The 16,416-nt window shown below is 38.2% G+C and overlaps 3 protein-coding genes across 6 annotated transcripts in view; 2 read left to right on the top strand and 1 right to left on the bottom strand.

Moving 5' to 3' along the window:
• The window catches only part of LOC146695529 (A-type potassium channel modulatory protein KCNIP2), a 126,894-nt gene extending 123,874 nt beyond the window's left edge, over positions 1–3,020 (top strand). For all 3 annotated transcript variants that reach the window (XM_085477754.1, XM_085477756.1, XM_085477755.1), the window contains one exon: positions 3–3,020. In XM_085477754.1, the coding sequence (XP_085333880.1) occupies positions 3–50 (48 nt within the window). In that variant the 3' untranslated portion in view covers positions 51–3,020. The remainder of the gene's footprint in view (positions 1–2) is intronic.
• Positions 2,167–7,775, bottom strand: cox15 (cytochrome c oxidase assembly factor COX15). Its single transcript, XM_085477753.1, has 9 exons — positions 7,567–7,775; positions 6,185–6,369; positions 5,952–6,074; positions 5,627–5,813; positions 4,922–5,089; positions 4,732–4,813; positions 3,714–3,868; positions 3,455–3,568; positions 2,167–3,371 (listed from the first exon to the last, which is right to left on the bottom strand). The coding sequence occupies exons 1-9, from the start codon at positions 7,639–7,641 to the stop codon at positions 3,240–3,242; spliced, it is 1,221 nt and encodes a 406-aa protein (XP_085333879.1). The 5' UTR covers positions 7,642–7,775; the 3' UTR covers positions 2,167–3,239.
• Positions 7,776–7,984: 209 nt separating this feature from the next.
• On the top strand, positions 7,985–13,884 carry cutc (cutC copper transporter homolog (E. coli)). 2 transcript variants are annotated; one of them, XM_085477758.1, is made up of 9 exons: positions 7,985–8,103; positions 8,295–8,373; positions 8,628–8,687; positions 9,860–10,069; positions 11,869–11,904; positions 12,119–12,252; positions 12,375–12,402; positions 12,498–12,603; positions 12,751–13,884. In XM_085477758.1, the coding sequence occupies exons 2-9, from the start codon at positions 8,304–8,306 to the stop codon at positions 12,860–12,862; spliced, it is 756 nt and encodes a 251-aa protein (XP_085333884.1). In that variant the 5' UTR covers positions 7,985–8,103; positions 8,295–8,303; the 3' UTR covers positions 12,863–13,884. The 2 variants fall into 2 exon arrangements, with proteins under 2 accessions (XP_085333884.1, XP_085333883.1); XM_085477757.1 differs by having other exon boundaries at positions 7,985–8,190.
• The last annotated feature ends 2,532 nt before the right edge of the window (positions 13,885–16,416 follow it).

The following is a 16,416-nucleotide window of genomic DNA, read 5'->3' as shown; positions in this document are numbered from 1 at the left end:
AGGATGAGAACATCATGCAGTCCATGCAGCTGTTTGACAATGTCATCTAAACATCTGGACCAGTGAGGACACTGGCACCAGAGAGGGGTACGTGTGTGTGGGTGTGTAAGAGGAATACGGGATTGAAGAGAGAGAGAAAGAGTCTGATTCCATGTGTGTTGCGTGTGTGTGGCTGTCTCCCGACTTGCAAGCTTGTGCTCGTGTCTCTGTTGAGAGCTGAGTCCTGAGGACACAGAGAGGGCCCCCTCCCTCTAACTGGACCCCCCAGTGGCTTCCTCCAAGCAACAAAGGAGAGTACCCAGCGCCCATCCTCATCATGCAGAACCTTATGTTTTATCCCAGAGACACAGAGAAAGCAAGCAAGCAGTGGGCTCACAGCCACCTGCACACCTAACACCCAACCAGCCCCTGCCTGTTTTATTTGAACTTTTATTGCTCTTGCTGACGGAGGGACTATCACAGCCACTGGTTGAACTCAGAAGAAGGATGCTCTCCCAAAACCCTGATCTCAGATCACTTTTCCCCTTTCCTCCGTAATGGCTGAGAGATGGCATTGTGAACCTGATCTTGCCTCTGCAGATGTGGGTAACACCTTCCTGGAGCCGTTAAGACTCATGGCTCATTTGCTGGCCATACAAATAGAAATGAATCTACAGCCACCTGGTGGACAAGAGAGAAAAAGACACTTCCTGAGGGAGCAACCAACAAACTGGTGATCCGAGCGATTCAGTCTTACGGAGGGAGCTTCAAACTCGTTTTTTCCACAAGGGACTGATTTAAATATCGCATGATGATGTCACTAATATCTACTTATGTATTTACAGAGATACTCCAAAGTCTGCTCGTCTGTCTGCTGTCCTAGTCATTCACAGGTGCCTCACCCTTTGCGTATGTGTGCGTGCATGTGTAACAGGAGATGTCATCTGTCTTACAAATGTAAGACTCTTGTGACACAACACCCACCTTCATTCACAAGATTTCGGTAGAGTAATTCCCGGCCTTCCAAACTATTACAATCCTAACAGTAGTTGTCTATTGACTGTTGTACATTTTCTAGCATTCCCAGTGGTGTGATATTAGGCTGTACAATGTGGGGATTGCACTATAATTTAATGAGCCGTTTTGACCCTAGCAGCTTCTCTCGACATGGGAATGACATACCACAATCGTACTAGTCTATGAATATACATTCAAAGAGAAGATTATTAGATTGCAGATTGTATTTGTGAACTTATTGTAATCTGAAATGTCATGTGGTTGTCACAGGTTCTACCACTTGAAAAAACACAAAAGTCCCCACACCCTTTTTGCATTAAATCTGACTATTTCCATTTCAAGGAGGCATAAAGTGATTGTGTGTAGCAGGGGAAGACAAAGTTTGATAGCAGTTTTCTTTTTTCTGTGCCCCCATTGTTCACTCCATTTCTTATTCTCCCTCTCTGTAACACCAAAGAAAAGATATCAATTAAAAAGGTACATAAAGCCACTTAAGGCAAGACATTTAGCCCACCTGTGGGTGAAGACAGAGGGAGTTACTGGGTATCAAGCTGGATAAGGGGCAATCAGAGATAAGAGGTAGACTACATGTAGTTTATCTGCACGCTGTCAAGTGCAATTTTAGGTTGTGAACCCATCCATTAGGCTCAGATTAATTATTTTAGAGCAATTTGCAACCACTTATTTGCTTCTTTTCACACTAGAACTAAGCAACACAAATGTGAGATGATGTGAGGCACTCGGGCCGTAATTAAATCGGCCAAGTGTCTTAAAAGCTGAAACAAACATGAAATAGCAATAATGTTCTCCACTCACCCAACGTCTCCTTCCTCTCAGAGCACACTATAACGGCCCTGGTTAAAATATGCACTTCCGGCCCTGCAATTTCTTATTTTTTTTATGTTCTGCAGTTTTTACATTTATACGTTCTGGAAGAATGGTTTGGCTCTGATTGTTCCTGCCCACAGTTACGTTATTTTCCCCAAACACAAGGAAAACCTGTCTATACCCGCATGTACTGTGTCTAGAACAATGAAAACCTACTAACCCGTGGTACTGACTGTCTAGCTAGCCTAAACTGGTTGCATAGCATATTCAAAATGTGTATATTTTGTACAGAGATAATAAAAAAACAAAAAACACAGTTACTATGCAAAATGGACTGGCGTGTGAATTTATCAGACTATACATAAATTGTCTTTATTAAAATACGTCCTTTCAGTGAGATAAAGTACAAAGTACCTGTAGCAATAACATTTGACATTTTGACCTGTCACAGCAGGAAAAAACAGTGTATATCAGCTTAAGTGAGGACCTGCTTTTATTCATTCTGGTACACTTTCAGTGCTTTGGGAGAGTCATCATAAATTCCCCCTTTTTCCACATCTGTGAGTCCAAAAAAAGGGAAATAGGCAATGTCCATAATAATATTCAAATTATGATTCATCATAATGTCAACAGGAAACATTTACAGCTTAAATATACATAATTACATAAACCATCCCAGGAGCCAGGTCTCCTTCCACTAACAGGCAGTAGTATCTATGCAGATTCACCCGACCATGTGACAATTTCATAACCAAAATGTCATCCAGAACATTTTTTAAAAGTGTGAGCATCAACAAATACAGTAATTCAGTCTACATTTCTGAAGAACCAGCTGACTCCAAACCATGTACACAGCCTTCAACTGCCAGGTTATTAAAGCTGAAAATTTTGTTTTGTTTCGTATGTTCTAATGAAATTCCTGGCACAGCAAAACACTTCACAAGTTGGGTTTCTCTGACAGCAAAAGCTTTCGCAATCATTTGAGTGTATTTCTGATGACGGCCTTGATGCATATTTTTTTTAAGGACTCTCCTGTGTAAAGTATCATGAGCACAGCAAGTGGGACATGGATGACCGGTGGAAAAAAAATCTCAAGTAAAACTGAATTTAATGAATGTGATTTCTTTTTTTCCCACTTTAGGAATATTATCTTTATTTAAATAAAGTTTAACTTGTATTGTGATTTCTATTACTCGTGATTGGGGGAAAAAAAGATTGCAATGTGCAGGGGTGAAATTGTTTGAGCTTTTTAAGTGGGGGCTGACATACCCCACTGAACAGATGCTTCAGCATATACAGAAAAGTCCATCATTAAATAAAGAACACAGTTTCATGTTTTTCGAGTTCACTACTGCCTCTTAAAACTTTGACCTGCAGCGACCAGGGATAGGTTTTCTCTGTAAAACAGCAGAAATTTACTTGGGCATTCTGCGAAGCTCTGCCAGAACCCAAATAGCCAGCGAGAGAAGAGCCACTGAGCCAGACTGGTGAGTTGCAGCCAGCGGAGTGGGGACATAAAGTAACAGCGTGGCGATACCTAGTGCAACCTGAAAAGCACAAAAGCACAATTTGTTTATACTGAAGGGTAATGGACCTATTTGTATAGCAATTACAGTGTCTTCTAGCCTACCTGTGTATAGGCCATTGCTGCCAGGAGGCTGATGGCAATCTTAGCCCTCTTGGGAAGCATCATTCTCCTTGAGAACAGATACAGGCCTGTAATTGCAGTCAGAGAAGTAATCCCCTGAGAAAAGAAAAAGACATCTTGAGGGGTACATATTAACATTTCATTACACATCAATCTAAAAGAGTTATAAAACTTGGAAATATTATGTTTAATTAGAATAAAAACAATGAAATGCCAACATTTTTTAGCTATAATAGCATACCAAAATTCTATGATCAAATTGCACAGTGGTGGGATTTTCGAAGAAATTCTTGAGGGTCGGAGAGAAGGCCAGCAGATCATCAGGAATCCATCTATCTGCCATCTTAGGGAAGGAGTTATAAACAAGCCCAGCATCCAAACCAGCGACAAAGGCACCTGTGTAAAGGTACATGCATAAATGATTCAAATACATCTCCATGAATAGAGATTAAACCACATTTGTATTGCCTTTAATTACATTAACTTTACTTTTCTACACAGCCGCTCAACCCATTTGCCCTCTAAGAGCCAACTTTACAAAAGACCTTTCGATTAAAATCAAACCAGATGAATAAGCTTTTTGTTTCAACATTTACCAAAAGCCAAGATACAGTACTCAAATTGTAGCCCAAAAACATTACATGGGGTAGCAGGCCAAATGTCTTTCCTCAAACCATAAGTTTCAGAGTCAAAGTGCGAAGCTTCATACAGACTGTGAGGTGACTGGCGTAGTATGCGCCTGTTAAGAGAGGAAATGTGACACTATATACACTTAGGGTTACTCTAATGGAGTCAGCTGTGAGTTGCCATGAATGACTCTGAGTGACTGTCACTCTAGTATTCATTAGTCAGTCTTGTTGTGAATTTACAGTTGAAGAATTTTATGTAACACATTGTGCTTTTTGCAGACGCAAATAAGCAGAACACTTTGAAGATGTATTGTGGACTCCTACTCTTCCGGGACTGAAAACCATTTGCACATGTCAAATTCTAACTGCTCCTCTAGCATCATTGCCATTTACCAAGAGCTTCCTATGTTCTGTCAGAACAAGTGCCACTTTAAAGAACACCTATGCTTCTATGATGGTCGTCTTCACTATTAACATCCTGCTTTTTGAGAAATTTCTGTGCAATTTTGCTGTAGTTACAGGTAGTTCACTTTGTTTCCCCAAAGTGGCTTGAGACTGAAAGCAGCACTTCGGTAGACAGATTCTGCGACCCCATTTGTGACACTGAATTCTCTTAAGATCCAGTATTACCTGAAAGAGCAGTGAGGAAGACGAGTCCACCAGTACCCTTGGCAAACCTCCTGAGCTGCATGAGTTTTTTGGTTTCTGCTATCTGTGAAAAAGGTGCCATTATTCAAGTTAAAAAAAAAAAGACTTTCACTTTACATTTCTCCAAAATTTATCATTTGTGTTTTTTCTGTAGGCAAGAGTCCCTCTGTACCCTGTGAGCTGGCAGCAGCAGAGTAAGCCCTGTCCACATACTGGCACAGTAGAGCAATAAGGCAGAACCAAGATGGGCGCTCAGACGATACTGGCTGACACGAGGGATGTCATGAGACTCGGGCTTCTCCTCCAACCCGCTTTTCACCATGTACCACCCCAGAAGGCCCTGACAAAACAAACACATGTATACACATTCCTTACTTTACATTTATAATAAACCCGATGGTGACAATAATTAAATATTAGTACAATCAACCTATTTAAAGAAAAAAGAAAAAAAAAACAATGCTATAAGTGACTGAGAATTAGCTATGACGTAAATCCAAAACACATCTGAAACTAACAACGCAGCCTGTTCAGTACAGCTGATTCCTTCTGTACAATTCCGGCTACTTTTACGCCGGAGTTTTTAAACTTGTCAGTGACAGACTAACGTCTCAATATACGGAATGATAATTATAGCATAAAATATAAGGACTCAGAAATGTCAGCAATGTCAGTGTGAAAAGAAGCTGCAACTACCAGAATATAAGTGAGAGAATGCACAAAGAGGTAGAAAGCATTGAGGGACAAATAAGTTTACTAATGGCTACTTCTGCAGGTTATGATGTAGGCTCAACAAAGATTCACTGCAGAAGTCTAAATCAGGCATGAGGTAATGATTATTTCCAGTGATCTTCTCATTTCCACAGCTGTGTCTTACCTGGAAGAAGACAAATCCACAAAGACCCAGCACTTTTCCCTTCATGGAGCGAGTGAAGTATCCTTTTTTCCAGAAGTAAATAGTAGGGAGGATGTATGCCAAGCCAACCAGCCTGCCCCACATACGATGTCCCCATTCCATGTAGAAGATAAACTTAAACTCTGGCAAAGTCATGTTATGGTTCAATCTAAACAAACAAAACACATAATAATACCAAATTAACTAATTGCCGCATTAGAGGCCAGACCAATACATAACACAGAGACACATTTAATTAAATTTATCAGGCCTTTATGTACTGTGATTCTGAAAAATGAGACCTTACATTTTGAATTCTGGAAACTGCTGGTACTTTGAAAACTCAGCTTCCCACTCTCCTTCTGACTGTGGTGGTTTCATCTCTCTCACCAGATGCCAATCAACCATGGAAAGCCCAGATTCTGTCAGTCTAATAAAAAAAAAAATACATAAAAATACAGCAATGTAGTAAATGCCTGTTAACAGTACTTCAGTGAGTAAGTAGTACATACAGACATACTAATTTTAAAACGTGCGTACCTTGTGACACCACCCAAGACAATAGCCCCAACCACCAGTCCACTGCAGCCAAGTAACCATCGACCCACTATGCGATTTGAGGCTGCATTGGGGACAGAAGCTGCTGCTGCTGAAGTGGACGTTCCTCCCTCCACTGTGACGGTGCTGTGACCTCTCTTCAAGAGCCATTTTCGAAGCGGTGAACGCTAATGTAAATAAAAGGGAGAAGTGGCTTGAAATGATGATGGACAACACAAGCATTAAAGCTTCAACTTTACCTTATTATAAAAATTAAAAAAAGTCATTTTAAATGTCATTTACACTCAGCACCCTTCATCCAGTACATCGACTATCCCTTCTCTGCACATGTCCAACCCATCTCAACCTTTATTCTTTAATTTTGTCCGCTCAACCTGAGCTGTTCCTGTTATCTGCTGTCAGACTCCACAACAAAGACTCTGTGGATGACCACACATATGCAGACACACACACACACACACACACACACACACACACACACACACACACACACACGTGCAGTACCACTAAGTGTAATTTATCTGACGAAACATAGTATTTTATTCTATTTTATATTGCATGTTATTCCTTTTATCCTATTCCACTGATTTTCTTAATTTTTGCTGCTTGTAACTTTGCACTGTCCACTTTCTGCCGTGACCCAACAAATTTCCCACATGTGGGACTAATAAAGGTTTATCTTATCTGTCACAAATCACCCCTGGCATTGGTCTCCACCCACACCCACGACTGCCTGCACTTTCTTCTTCACTGTGGCTTTGGATGCAGTGACACCCCCACCTTGAACCCATCTGTCACTGCTACCCCACACCTCACCAGTGTCTAGCTGTCCTCCAATATAGTGCACCACACACATATACTCGCATATAAGCAGCATGTTAACAAATTACGAAAGCACAACACATGTAAGGTGATTCTATAGTTTTAGATATGTAAGAGCTAATTAACCTACTTTACTTCAAGCTTATAAACAAAGGCTTACGGTATTGCTGAATTTGATATCACTATCTTTTCTGAAAATTTAGTTACTGATAAATCAAAAACCTTCTTAAAGGGTCTATGATATTAGTTCTTCCATTCTGAATTTATTTTTTCAGCTCAAATGCTAATCTAAGAGTTTGCATTGCCTAGACATGGGTGATGTAAGTTAGCTGTTGGACGTGACTACTCTTGAGTACACCTAAACACCTAATGTTACCTGTCCTAACTAATTCAAACACATATTAAAAACAAAGCTGAACAAAGAGCAGCTGACAGATGTGTAATGTGACATATTGTGTATATTACTGGCAGCGTGTGACCTTCCCAATGACGCTTACTTAAGCTATTGGCTAAAATTAGCGGCTAACACAAGTCATACTCACGGTGCTGTATTGAAAGCCCTTTCCAGCACTTCTGCACCCACAAAAAATTGTTGTCCGCAACGACGAAATTAACATCTCTGTGCTCCAAGACTCGTCGCTAGTGCTGAAGCTATCCAACAGTGTTGCAAAAGCTTCAGCACGTTTGTTACTGTGCTGTCACCCGGCTGGTTTCCTAACGGCCAGTTTCAACTTTGACCTTCTGACGTCACAAGAAATTTACTCACTAAATAAAATTTATGTCTTTTTCTTTGTCAGGAACGAAACATACTCAACATAAATAAATATATATATATACAACAAAATATATATACATATAAATAATATACCAGGCTTTCGAAATTATATTACACAGACTAGAACGTTTGGGGGGAGGGGGGCTTGTTTTGTCTTCAGGCGTATCCTGCATGGGCGGGCATACGTCGCATTTCGCCCAGTAATGCATCATAAAACGTTTATATATTATCACCCGTCTAATCGCGTGTTTTGAATTCAACGACCCGGAAAACGGTGATCTACGGACTAGCTGTATGAGCTGAAGTAAGTCTCACAAAACATGACCTGACTTCATATCGTTTTTAAACGACTGATACGGTTCCATGAGTCGATAAGACGTGGATTTAACAGGTAGCTGTAGTAGTAGTTAAAACCTAAAGATGAATGAACGTGTTAACTGAGGAGTTTTCACGTAATCTTGTTTGCTCACTAACTGTATTCCTGTCTCTTATTAGACTGTCAGTATGGCAGAGTGCTTTTTAATGGAGGTGTGCGTGGACTCAGTGGAGTCTGCTGTCAATGCTGAACGAGGAGGTCAGTAAAGTGAACAGTAGTGAACACTGTCATGCCGTACTATTATTAAACTCACTGTGGCGTGCTTGCTAGATTGGTCATGCACAGGCAGTTCTACTTAAAAACAGAGTTAACGGTTGCATAATATTGAAGTGTTAGCTCAGACATATCTCTACCATGAGTATTAAATTGGCACGCAGTGTTATTTAATTCCTCAAAGATTACAGGCTGTAAAAGTCTATATAGGTGTAATCAGAACTTGTCTGTCCTGGCAGGTGCGGGTCGACTTGAGCTGTGCTCTAGTCTTCTGGAGGGTGGGCTCACTCCGAGTCTAGGTGAGCATCTGCAGATACCCCTAGCAAAAAACAAAAGAAAAGAAAAGAAAAGCTGTCGCATCAGGCGCCAGCAGATCTTTCAGGTTTTAGTCAACTGGAACTTGCCAAGTTGCATTACTGCCATCTTCTGGAAAATCCTTAAATACTATTTAACAGACAAGGCTTGGGTCAAAAAGACTTTCTACCCTTTCTCAATCACATTACTATGACCTCCATGGAAAAAGAGATCTAATAAGGACTTAGGAAAAAAGAACAGGATGCACATAGAATTTGACTGTTCTTACACACAGCTCTACTTCAAAAGTAGGAGTATGATGTTTAGAGGTCACCTGTGGGTTTATATACCCTTTAACAAATCTAAACATCAGCAGACTATGACATAAAATAGAATTAAAAAAAACACAGTTAATGTGTTAGCTGTCGATTATGGCTATGTTTGTTTTTAATAATAGTCAGGTAGTGTATCTCTTTGAATTATGGGATGTCATTATGTCCTTTTCTTTCATAAAGCCTGCTCTGATGCAGCCTCTGCTAAGAGAGGTAAAATAAAAGAATAAAAACCTTTTCTTAGTATTTAGAGAACTCGATTGGCTCTTGTTATGCCACCTAGACACACTTCAGTCGGTTAGAAACCTTCCTAAGCAATTTCTTTCTATGTGACTGCAGCCCAGTTCATGAAAGAAAAGCATTAAAGTGTGTAGATCCTTGTCGTTCTTACCGCCCTCTCTGCAGGTTTGCTGTCATCATGTCTCTGAAGGTCATACTGGTTCAGTTTGGTGGGATAAAGTCAGAGACATGATGGATGTTGCTTGTGCTGTGGAGAGTTTTATTTTGGCTGTTATGTCTATTCATGTCTATTATTGGTTTTTATTACTTTTGATGTTCTCTTTTCCGCTGCTTCCCCTACGTTGTGCCATACCAGTTTATTATGACTGTGTAATATACATACCTACTCTCTGTGTTTAGTCCAATACAGCAACCACTGTTGAACAATTTTATTCCACCCTCTGATTCGCAGAGTTTCATATAAATACATATAATGCCTTTATAACTTGAACCCAATTAACTATGTCTTCAGTAGTCCATAGTCTGTACTAAGCATTATCCTATTTTATATAGGAAGCCTGGGCATTTGTTGCATGACACATAATTCCACCTGTACTTTACTCCAGGTGTGCTACATGTAGTGAAGCAGTATGTCAAAATCCCCATCTATGTAATGATACGCCCTCGTGGGGGCGACTTCCTGTACTCCGACCTTGAAGTGGACGTGATGAGAAAGGACATAGAGCTTATGAAGAGCCAAGGAGCCGATGGGCTCGTTCTGGGTGCCTTGACAGAAGATGGACGGGTGGATGCAGAGCTCTGCATGGAGTTATTGGGTATGGTCTCTTTATATATTTGACCTGATTTGTTACATCACTCTAAATAACAATGAAAAGGCCAGACAGAATATATACAGTAACACTAAAAATAAACCAATAGTTATAAGAATTATATCTATGAGTTCGATAGATTGAGGAAACACCATCAACCTTTAGAAAGAGTACACAAAAACATATGCCTTCTTTTAAAATTAAATATTTCTGGTTTATATTGTAGAGACTTGTGATTTATTCTAAATAGTATCCCCAGATTGTTTCCAATACTGCAATATTGTAAATATACTTTCCTAAAAAATGAAATGCAAGTCAGAAAGGCAAAATATGATCACAATAGTGTAGAAGCCACAGAAATTTCATTGCTATGTCCAAGATTTTTAGTCACTTTTCAATGATAAGACAGATCCATAATACAGTCCCAATCAAATGCTGAAAAATGGCAAAAAGTAATATTTTGCATGGTTGGGTCTTAACAAGCTTCCAAGTAGAGCTTCAACATGCAACAAGAAGAAATGGGTGTGAGACAAAACATTTATTTGAGATTGCAATTTATTGAAAACAACGGTTAAACTGAAACAGGCCATTGTTGCCATTTTTCAAGTGGTCTCAAACTTTTGATCGGGACTATTTCTATATTAATCAAGTCACATCAGATTTCCTTCCATTTCCTTCAGTGTGGCACCTTTTATTTAGCCACAAAAAAGAAAAATAAACATGAACTTGCTGTTGAATTGTAAAGTTCTGAAAAAGCTGGCAAAACACACAAGAGCCAATATTTCTGGACCCTTCATTCTTCACATGTTTTCACTTAAAAAGAAAACAAATAATTTACAAGGCCTAAAGCACTTGCAGTCTAAACATGAGCGTTTGACCTTAACTTGGGTTAATTATTTATTAAGGGATCAACAAAAGATCTTCCGGAAACTGTATTAGGAGGTGCAGACATGATAGTGTGCAAAACAATTGAATGTAACTCCTGCACACTGTTTCGCTTACCTCCAAAACATTTATTAAATTACATTGTTTTGGTCTGAATAACCCATTCACATGTATGGAAAAGCATACCAGAAAAGTTCAAATCATCCAATCAGCTGATGGACACTTTGCTCTGTATTTTTGCCGTTAGTTAAGGGATAACATTGAAACAGACACCAGTTTGTTTCAGTAATTTTGTTTTTGTGAAAGAGGAACATTTTACAGGTTGTCAGGAGTGCAGAGAGTTTGAACTAGTAGGCTTGAGTATCCAATATTTGTATTTTTACTATGCAAATATAGCTAATTTATTATGGGACACCACTTGTTATGAAGATGCACAGGTAAAGACGTGTTACAGCAGGCTTGGTAATCCAGTTTTAATCTCACACAAGGTTTCATGTAGCCCGTCATATGTCAGCTCTCCAGAGAAGGAAATGCACTACATCTCCACAAGATAGTTGTGACCCATGTTAAGCGAAATCAACCAGCACCATGAGTTCATCATATTTCCAAAGGTCCTACTGAGACCTCAGAACATGGTAGGGCTAACCTCCAAAAATCAGACACTATATATTCTCTCAAGTTTTTATCACTATCTTTGCATTGTTACTTGCAATATGCAGTATAAAAAAGTGAAGCCAACAATCTTTGATATAGAGTATAGCAGTACAGCTGGCTATGAGTGATGGCTTTCATAAAGGTAGGAAAAAAAATGCTTATATTGCTTATATTATACAAGTCGTATTTCACAGTTTTGCACTTTTGTTTGACATTTTGTACTTTTCCATTTCTTTCTTTTGTTTTCTTACTTTTTTGCACACTAGCTGCTGCCCGTCCCTTGCCTGTCACCTTCCACCGAGGTAAAAGTTTCTTCTTCAAAGTGCTTTTCAGCTTTAAGCTTTTAAAATTCTTTTCAGCTACAGTTACACTTAAAAAGCATCACAAATTCTTAATGGAATAAAAGCCTTACATAATGCTATTATCAGGTATAGCTCCGAAAAGGTATAGAACGTCTTAATGATATATTATTAAGCCTGGGCTTTTATTATGACACTAATCATGATCCTACTGCAGCTTTTGACATGGTTCATGACCCAGCAGTAGCTCTGGAGGCGCTGATATCGTTAGGGTTCGAGCGTGTGTTGACTAGTGGCTGTGACAGCTCCGCTTTGGAGGGACTGCCTCTCATTAAACGGCTTGTTGATCAAGTACGTGTACCCATATGATTGTCTTTCTTTACATGCAGACATATGAAACTCTAATAGCTGTTAGGTTATTGTTCTTGATCTTTCATAAAACCTTTAATTTTTACATCATTTCTACTCAACAGGCAAAGGGCAGAATTATCATAATGCCTGGTTAGTGCCTCCGCCATTGCTCCTTTGTTATTTATGTGTGAATTTTTACAACCTTATTTATTTATTCACTGTCACTGTTTTTGTTTTGATAACAGGAGGAGGCATCACAGAAAGGAACCTACAGAGAATATTAGAGGGGTCAGGGGCTCAAGAGTTTCACTGCTCAGCCCGCTCCAGCCGGGAATCTGCAATGAAGTTCAGGTGTGTTTATTTTCCAGTCTCAGGCGAGAGGTGGGATCTGTCCCTTTGGTTGCATGCATTAGGAGACTTCTTGCAACCTCATGTCGATCTAATTATTATTTTTTCTATATAATTCTCTTCTTCTTCTCTTCTCTTGACGTTGTGCAGGAACACCTGCGTCTCAATGGGAGCTTCTTTCTCAGCACCTGAGTACGGCCTGAAGGTGGCAGATGTGAGCAAAGTCCGAACTCTAAACGCAATAGCCAAAAATACCTTGTGACTGTATAACAGTCATGATAGACTGGAAAAAAAAAATACCTCAAAAGTAATCATGAGTAATAATACTGATGTGTACTGATTAAATTCCATAAATAAATGTCATAATCGCCAGAAAGCTCTGCTTTTTGTTTTTTTCTTTTAAGATATAAAATCACCAATGAATCAGTCCTTGTCCAGTTAAAGAGCAAAGACATTAATGCATCTCACAGAGTATCTGTGAATAATATGATGTCTATATATAGGAGCACTTCTCTAGTGATATCATCCAATAATGTGCATAGAGAACTACTCATGTGTCTGAATGTGCAGTCTGATTTATAGGATTTGGAAAACAGGTTTGCTAAAATATGTTAATAATTTAAACATACAGGAGATGTGTACACAAATCTGTAAAAGTTCACTTTTTGGGTGTGTGTGTGTGTAAAAGATTCTGTAAATATGAGATGTTTAAAAAGCCCCTCAGCTGTGAGGAGTATAAGAAGCTGAAAAAATGTGTAGTTTGTAAAGTTTTCAATAATAATAAGGCCATTTGTACTCTTCTTTTTTTATTATTAGTGTATAATTCACATACTGAGTCTTTTACACAGGTAAAAACTTTTCATTGTAGTTTTAATTTGTTTTGATGATCTATGTATGCACAAACTGTTATTTTACACAGTCATGAACCTCTGGTCTCACATCTTAATAGATTTTTTTTTTTTTTTTTTTTTTTTTATAGGATTCATAAAACAGAGTAATCCAGGTCAAACAGATTCACACCTCTCTGCACACTAACAAATGACATTGCTACAGTAATGCCCCCCATGTATGTTCAACTACAGTTGATTTCTACACTGAAAATGTGTATTTTTTTCCTAATGAAAGATAACTGCTTTTTAAAATGGCAAAACAAAATATCAGTTTTACATAACTCCCTATTTAAAGTGATACATAATGCACAGTTGTGACTTCCTGTTTTCGTTTTTTCTCTGTTCATTTTCATCTTCTTCTTCTTCTTTTAATAAAAACAGTTTTCATATTAGATTACATCTTCTGTCTTTTAAAAAAATATTATGCATTATGCACAAAACTTTCCCTAAAATGATTTGACTTGGTTGAAATATTAAAAGCTCTTTAATTGTTTTTATTTGACTTTTGACACACTGCACAGACATTTCTGTTGTTGTTTGGCTTATCTTTGCTTATCAGCTGGTGGCGTCTGGTCAGAGACAAAGTTTTTTACAAGTGAACAAAACGCTCTATCCTCTATTATAAGGGCAGTACAGAGTGATTATTCTTATTAAAGTACATTTTTGATAATAGTTTAGTCTACGTGTCAGTAGAAAGGAAAGCTAATCTGAGTTTTGATGACAGATAAAACAATCATATGTGTGTGTATATATGTACATATATAAGTGGAACCAGAAAAGTTTTTAAAGTCAGAGAAGAGGTTTTTTTTATTCAAATATTCATCTACATCTCTGAGTTTTACTTTTATCATATTTAAAATCTGCTACAATTGTATCATGTCTCTATAAGGGTCTAATGGATTTGAAACCACATTCGACTTCATATATTAGAACAAAATGGGAGAAGGAAGGAGGGATAAAAATATTAGAGGAAGAATGGACGGCAATATGGAGATATCAGTGGATGTGTACCAGCTCACAAAAGTGGAGGGAATTTGGCTGGAAGTGCCTAATTAGATACTTTATAACACCTTCTCAGAAGTCTCATTATGATGATAACCCCCCTGCTTGTTGGAGGAACTGTGGAAATCAAAGTGCAAATCATTACCATATTTTCTGGGACTGCTCAATCTTGAGGGATTATTGGAGAGAAATACATAATGCCTTACAGGATATCTTTAAACGTGAAATATCTCTCGAGAGTAAGACTATGTTCTTTGGATATATACCTCAGGAATGGCCTAAATATGATAAACATTTAATAAATATTTTATTGGTGGCCTGTAAAAAGAATATCACCAGAAAATGGTTATCCCCAGAGAGCCCAAACATAAGTACATGGATGGAAATCACAATGGAAATTTATAACATGGAAAAGATAACAGCTTCTGTTAACCACAAGCTGGAGAAATTTACATCATATTGGGAAAACTGGGTTAAATATATCACGCCTCATAGGCCAGATTTTACTATTACAAACCAATAATTATGATGTATGTATATATATTTATAGGATCACCCCATACCAACACATCCGTGTTTTTTTTTGTTTTTTTGTTTTTTGTTTCTTTTTTTTGTTTTGTTTTTTTTTTTTTTTTTTTTCTCTTTTCTTAGGTTTGTTAGTTTTGTTTTTTGTTTTTTGATTTTCGGATTATGTGATGGTTTCAATTACTTCTATCGTTGTAAGTATTCTTCCCTTATGACTTGGATGTAAATTAAAATACTATTTCAGTATTTAAGGCAGATAACCTAAGTATGAAGAATGCTTACATGATGTACATACTGTGAATGCCTGCTTTTGAAACCTTAATAAAAATATGAATTTAAAAAAAATTAAAATCTGTCAGCTTTACCATTTCTCTGAAAAAGCTGCATCTTTTTTTCCTGCTGTGAGTGTCCTACCCTTTGTACAGATATCTTAAAATCAAGTCCTTGTCAATGTAATTGGATAAACACTGGATAACGACATGCATGAGTTGTTTTCACGTGTAACATAGCTGTCCTTGATGCTTTACACCCAATGAGTCATGTGATGTTACCAGACATTTTAATAATTAACCAGTTTTAGGACCATTGCAATCAGTAAAAGACTCACACACACTTGTGTGTTGTCACGCGCTTTAATAACCTCCCTGCTTAACGTGCTTTCCCTGTGTCATGCTGATTCTTCATTTAACTGCAACTACAATTTAGGAAGTCTCTATTGAAAAATTCACTGATAATCTTGTTTACCAAGTTGTTTATTGGTCTGCCATTAGTTGCGAGCATGGTTAGGAGTATGTACAGAGGTGAAGTTCAAAGGTGATTTTGTGTTTTCTCTTGCTGTTTTGAGAAGTGTCTGAGGTTTGCATAACACATAACTTCTATTGGTTTGTCAAAACCTATTGATTATTCTTAATCTTAAGTAGTTTCATTTTTATCCTCCTGTGTAGACAGACTCACTCTTATTAGCAGCGATGATTTTTTCATTTTATGGGTGATTGAGTCTCTGGTGCCTAGAAAGAATTCTCCTACAAAAATAGTCCATCAACACAACTGACAGCAGCACAAAAGCTTTTTTTTGTTAAGCTGTAAAAGCTTGATTGCTCCTCCAGAGACGCTCTCAACCTTTAGTTAAATTTCTGCAGAGCGCAGACAATGAAAATTAATCTATACTCAATCTTACGTTGCTCTTTGGTTTTTGGAGCATGCACCCTGATCAGAATGGGACACAAAAAACAGCAAACGAGAAAGAAACAGCTTCACTAGTTAGCAGTTTGTCAGCCTGCAGCTTGTTTACAGTTCAGCAGCTTCAACCTTCAGCAGCCTCATTCAAATGCATGACTACCCAAATCTAATCAAATTGATTTTGATCCGATTGAATCTGACTTTTGTTCCACAAATGAGT

The sequence above is a fragment of the Copadichromis virginalis genome, linkage group LG13 (assembly GCF_057382275.1).
Source record: "Copadichromis virginalis isolate Kocher_CV1m ecotype Utaka linkage group LG13, C_Virginalis_male_GT1.1, whole genome shotgun sequence".
Classification (NCBI taxonomy): Eukaryota; Metazoa; Chordata; class Actinopteri; order Cichliformes; family Cichlidae; genus Copadichromis; species Copadichromis virginalis.
This window is presented reverse-complemented; position numbering and strand designations above follow the sequence as displayed.

What these genes read in the sequence shown, in the direction of transcription:
- cutc (XM_085477758.1), top strand. Translation starts at nt 8,304, where the DNA reads ATGGCAGAGTGCTTTTTAATGGAGGTGTGCGTGGACTCAGTGGAGTCT. An exon ending in TGTCAATGCTGAACGAGGAG is followed by an intron (nt 8,374 to 8,627) that starts GTCAGTAAAGTG and finishes CTGTCCTGGCAG; the next exon opens with GTGCGGGTCGACTTGAGCTG. An exon ending in GAATCTGCAATGAAGTTCAG is followed by an intron (nt 12,604 to 12,750) that starts GTGTGTTTATTT and finishes GACGTTGTGCAG; the next exon opens with GAACACCTGCGTCTCAATGG.
- cox15 (XM_085477753.1), bottom strand. Translation starts at nt 7,641, where the DNA reads ATGTTAATTTCGTCGTTGCGGACAACAATTTTTTGTGGGTGCAGAAGT. An exon ending in GTCTTGGGTGGTGTCACAAG is followed by an intron (nt 6,075 to 6,184) that starts GTACGCACGTTT and finishes TTTTTTTATTAG; the next exon opens with ACTGACAGAATCTGGGCTTT. An exon ending in GTGGATTTGTCTTCTTCCAG is followed by an intron (nt 5,090 to 5,626) that starts GTAAGACACAGC and finishes TTGTTTTGTCAG; the next exon opens with GGCCTTCTGGGGTGGTACAT.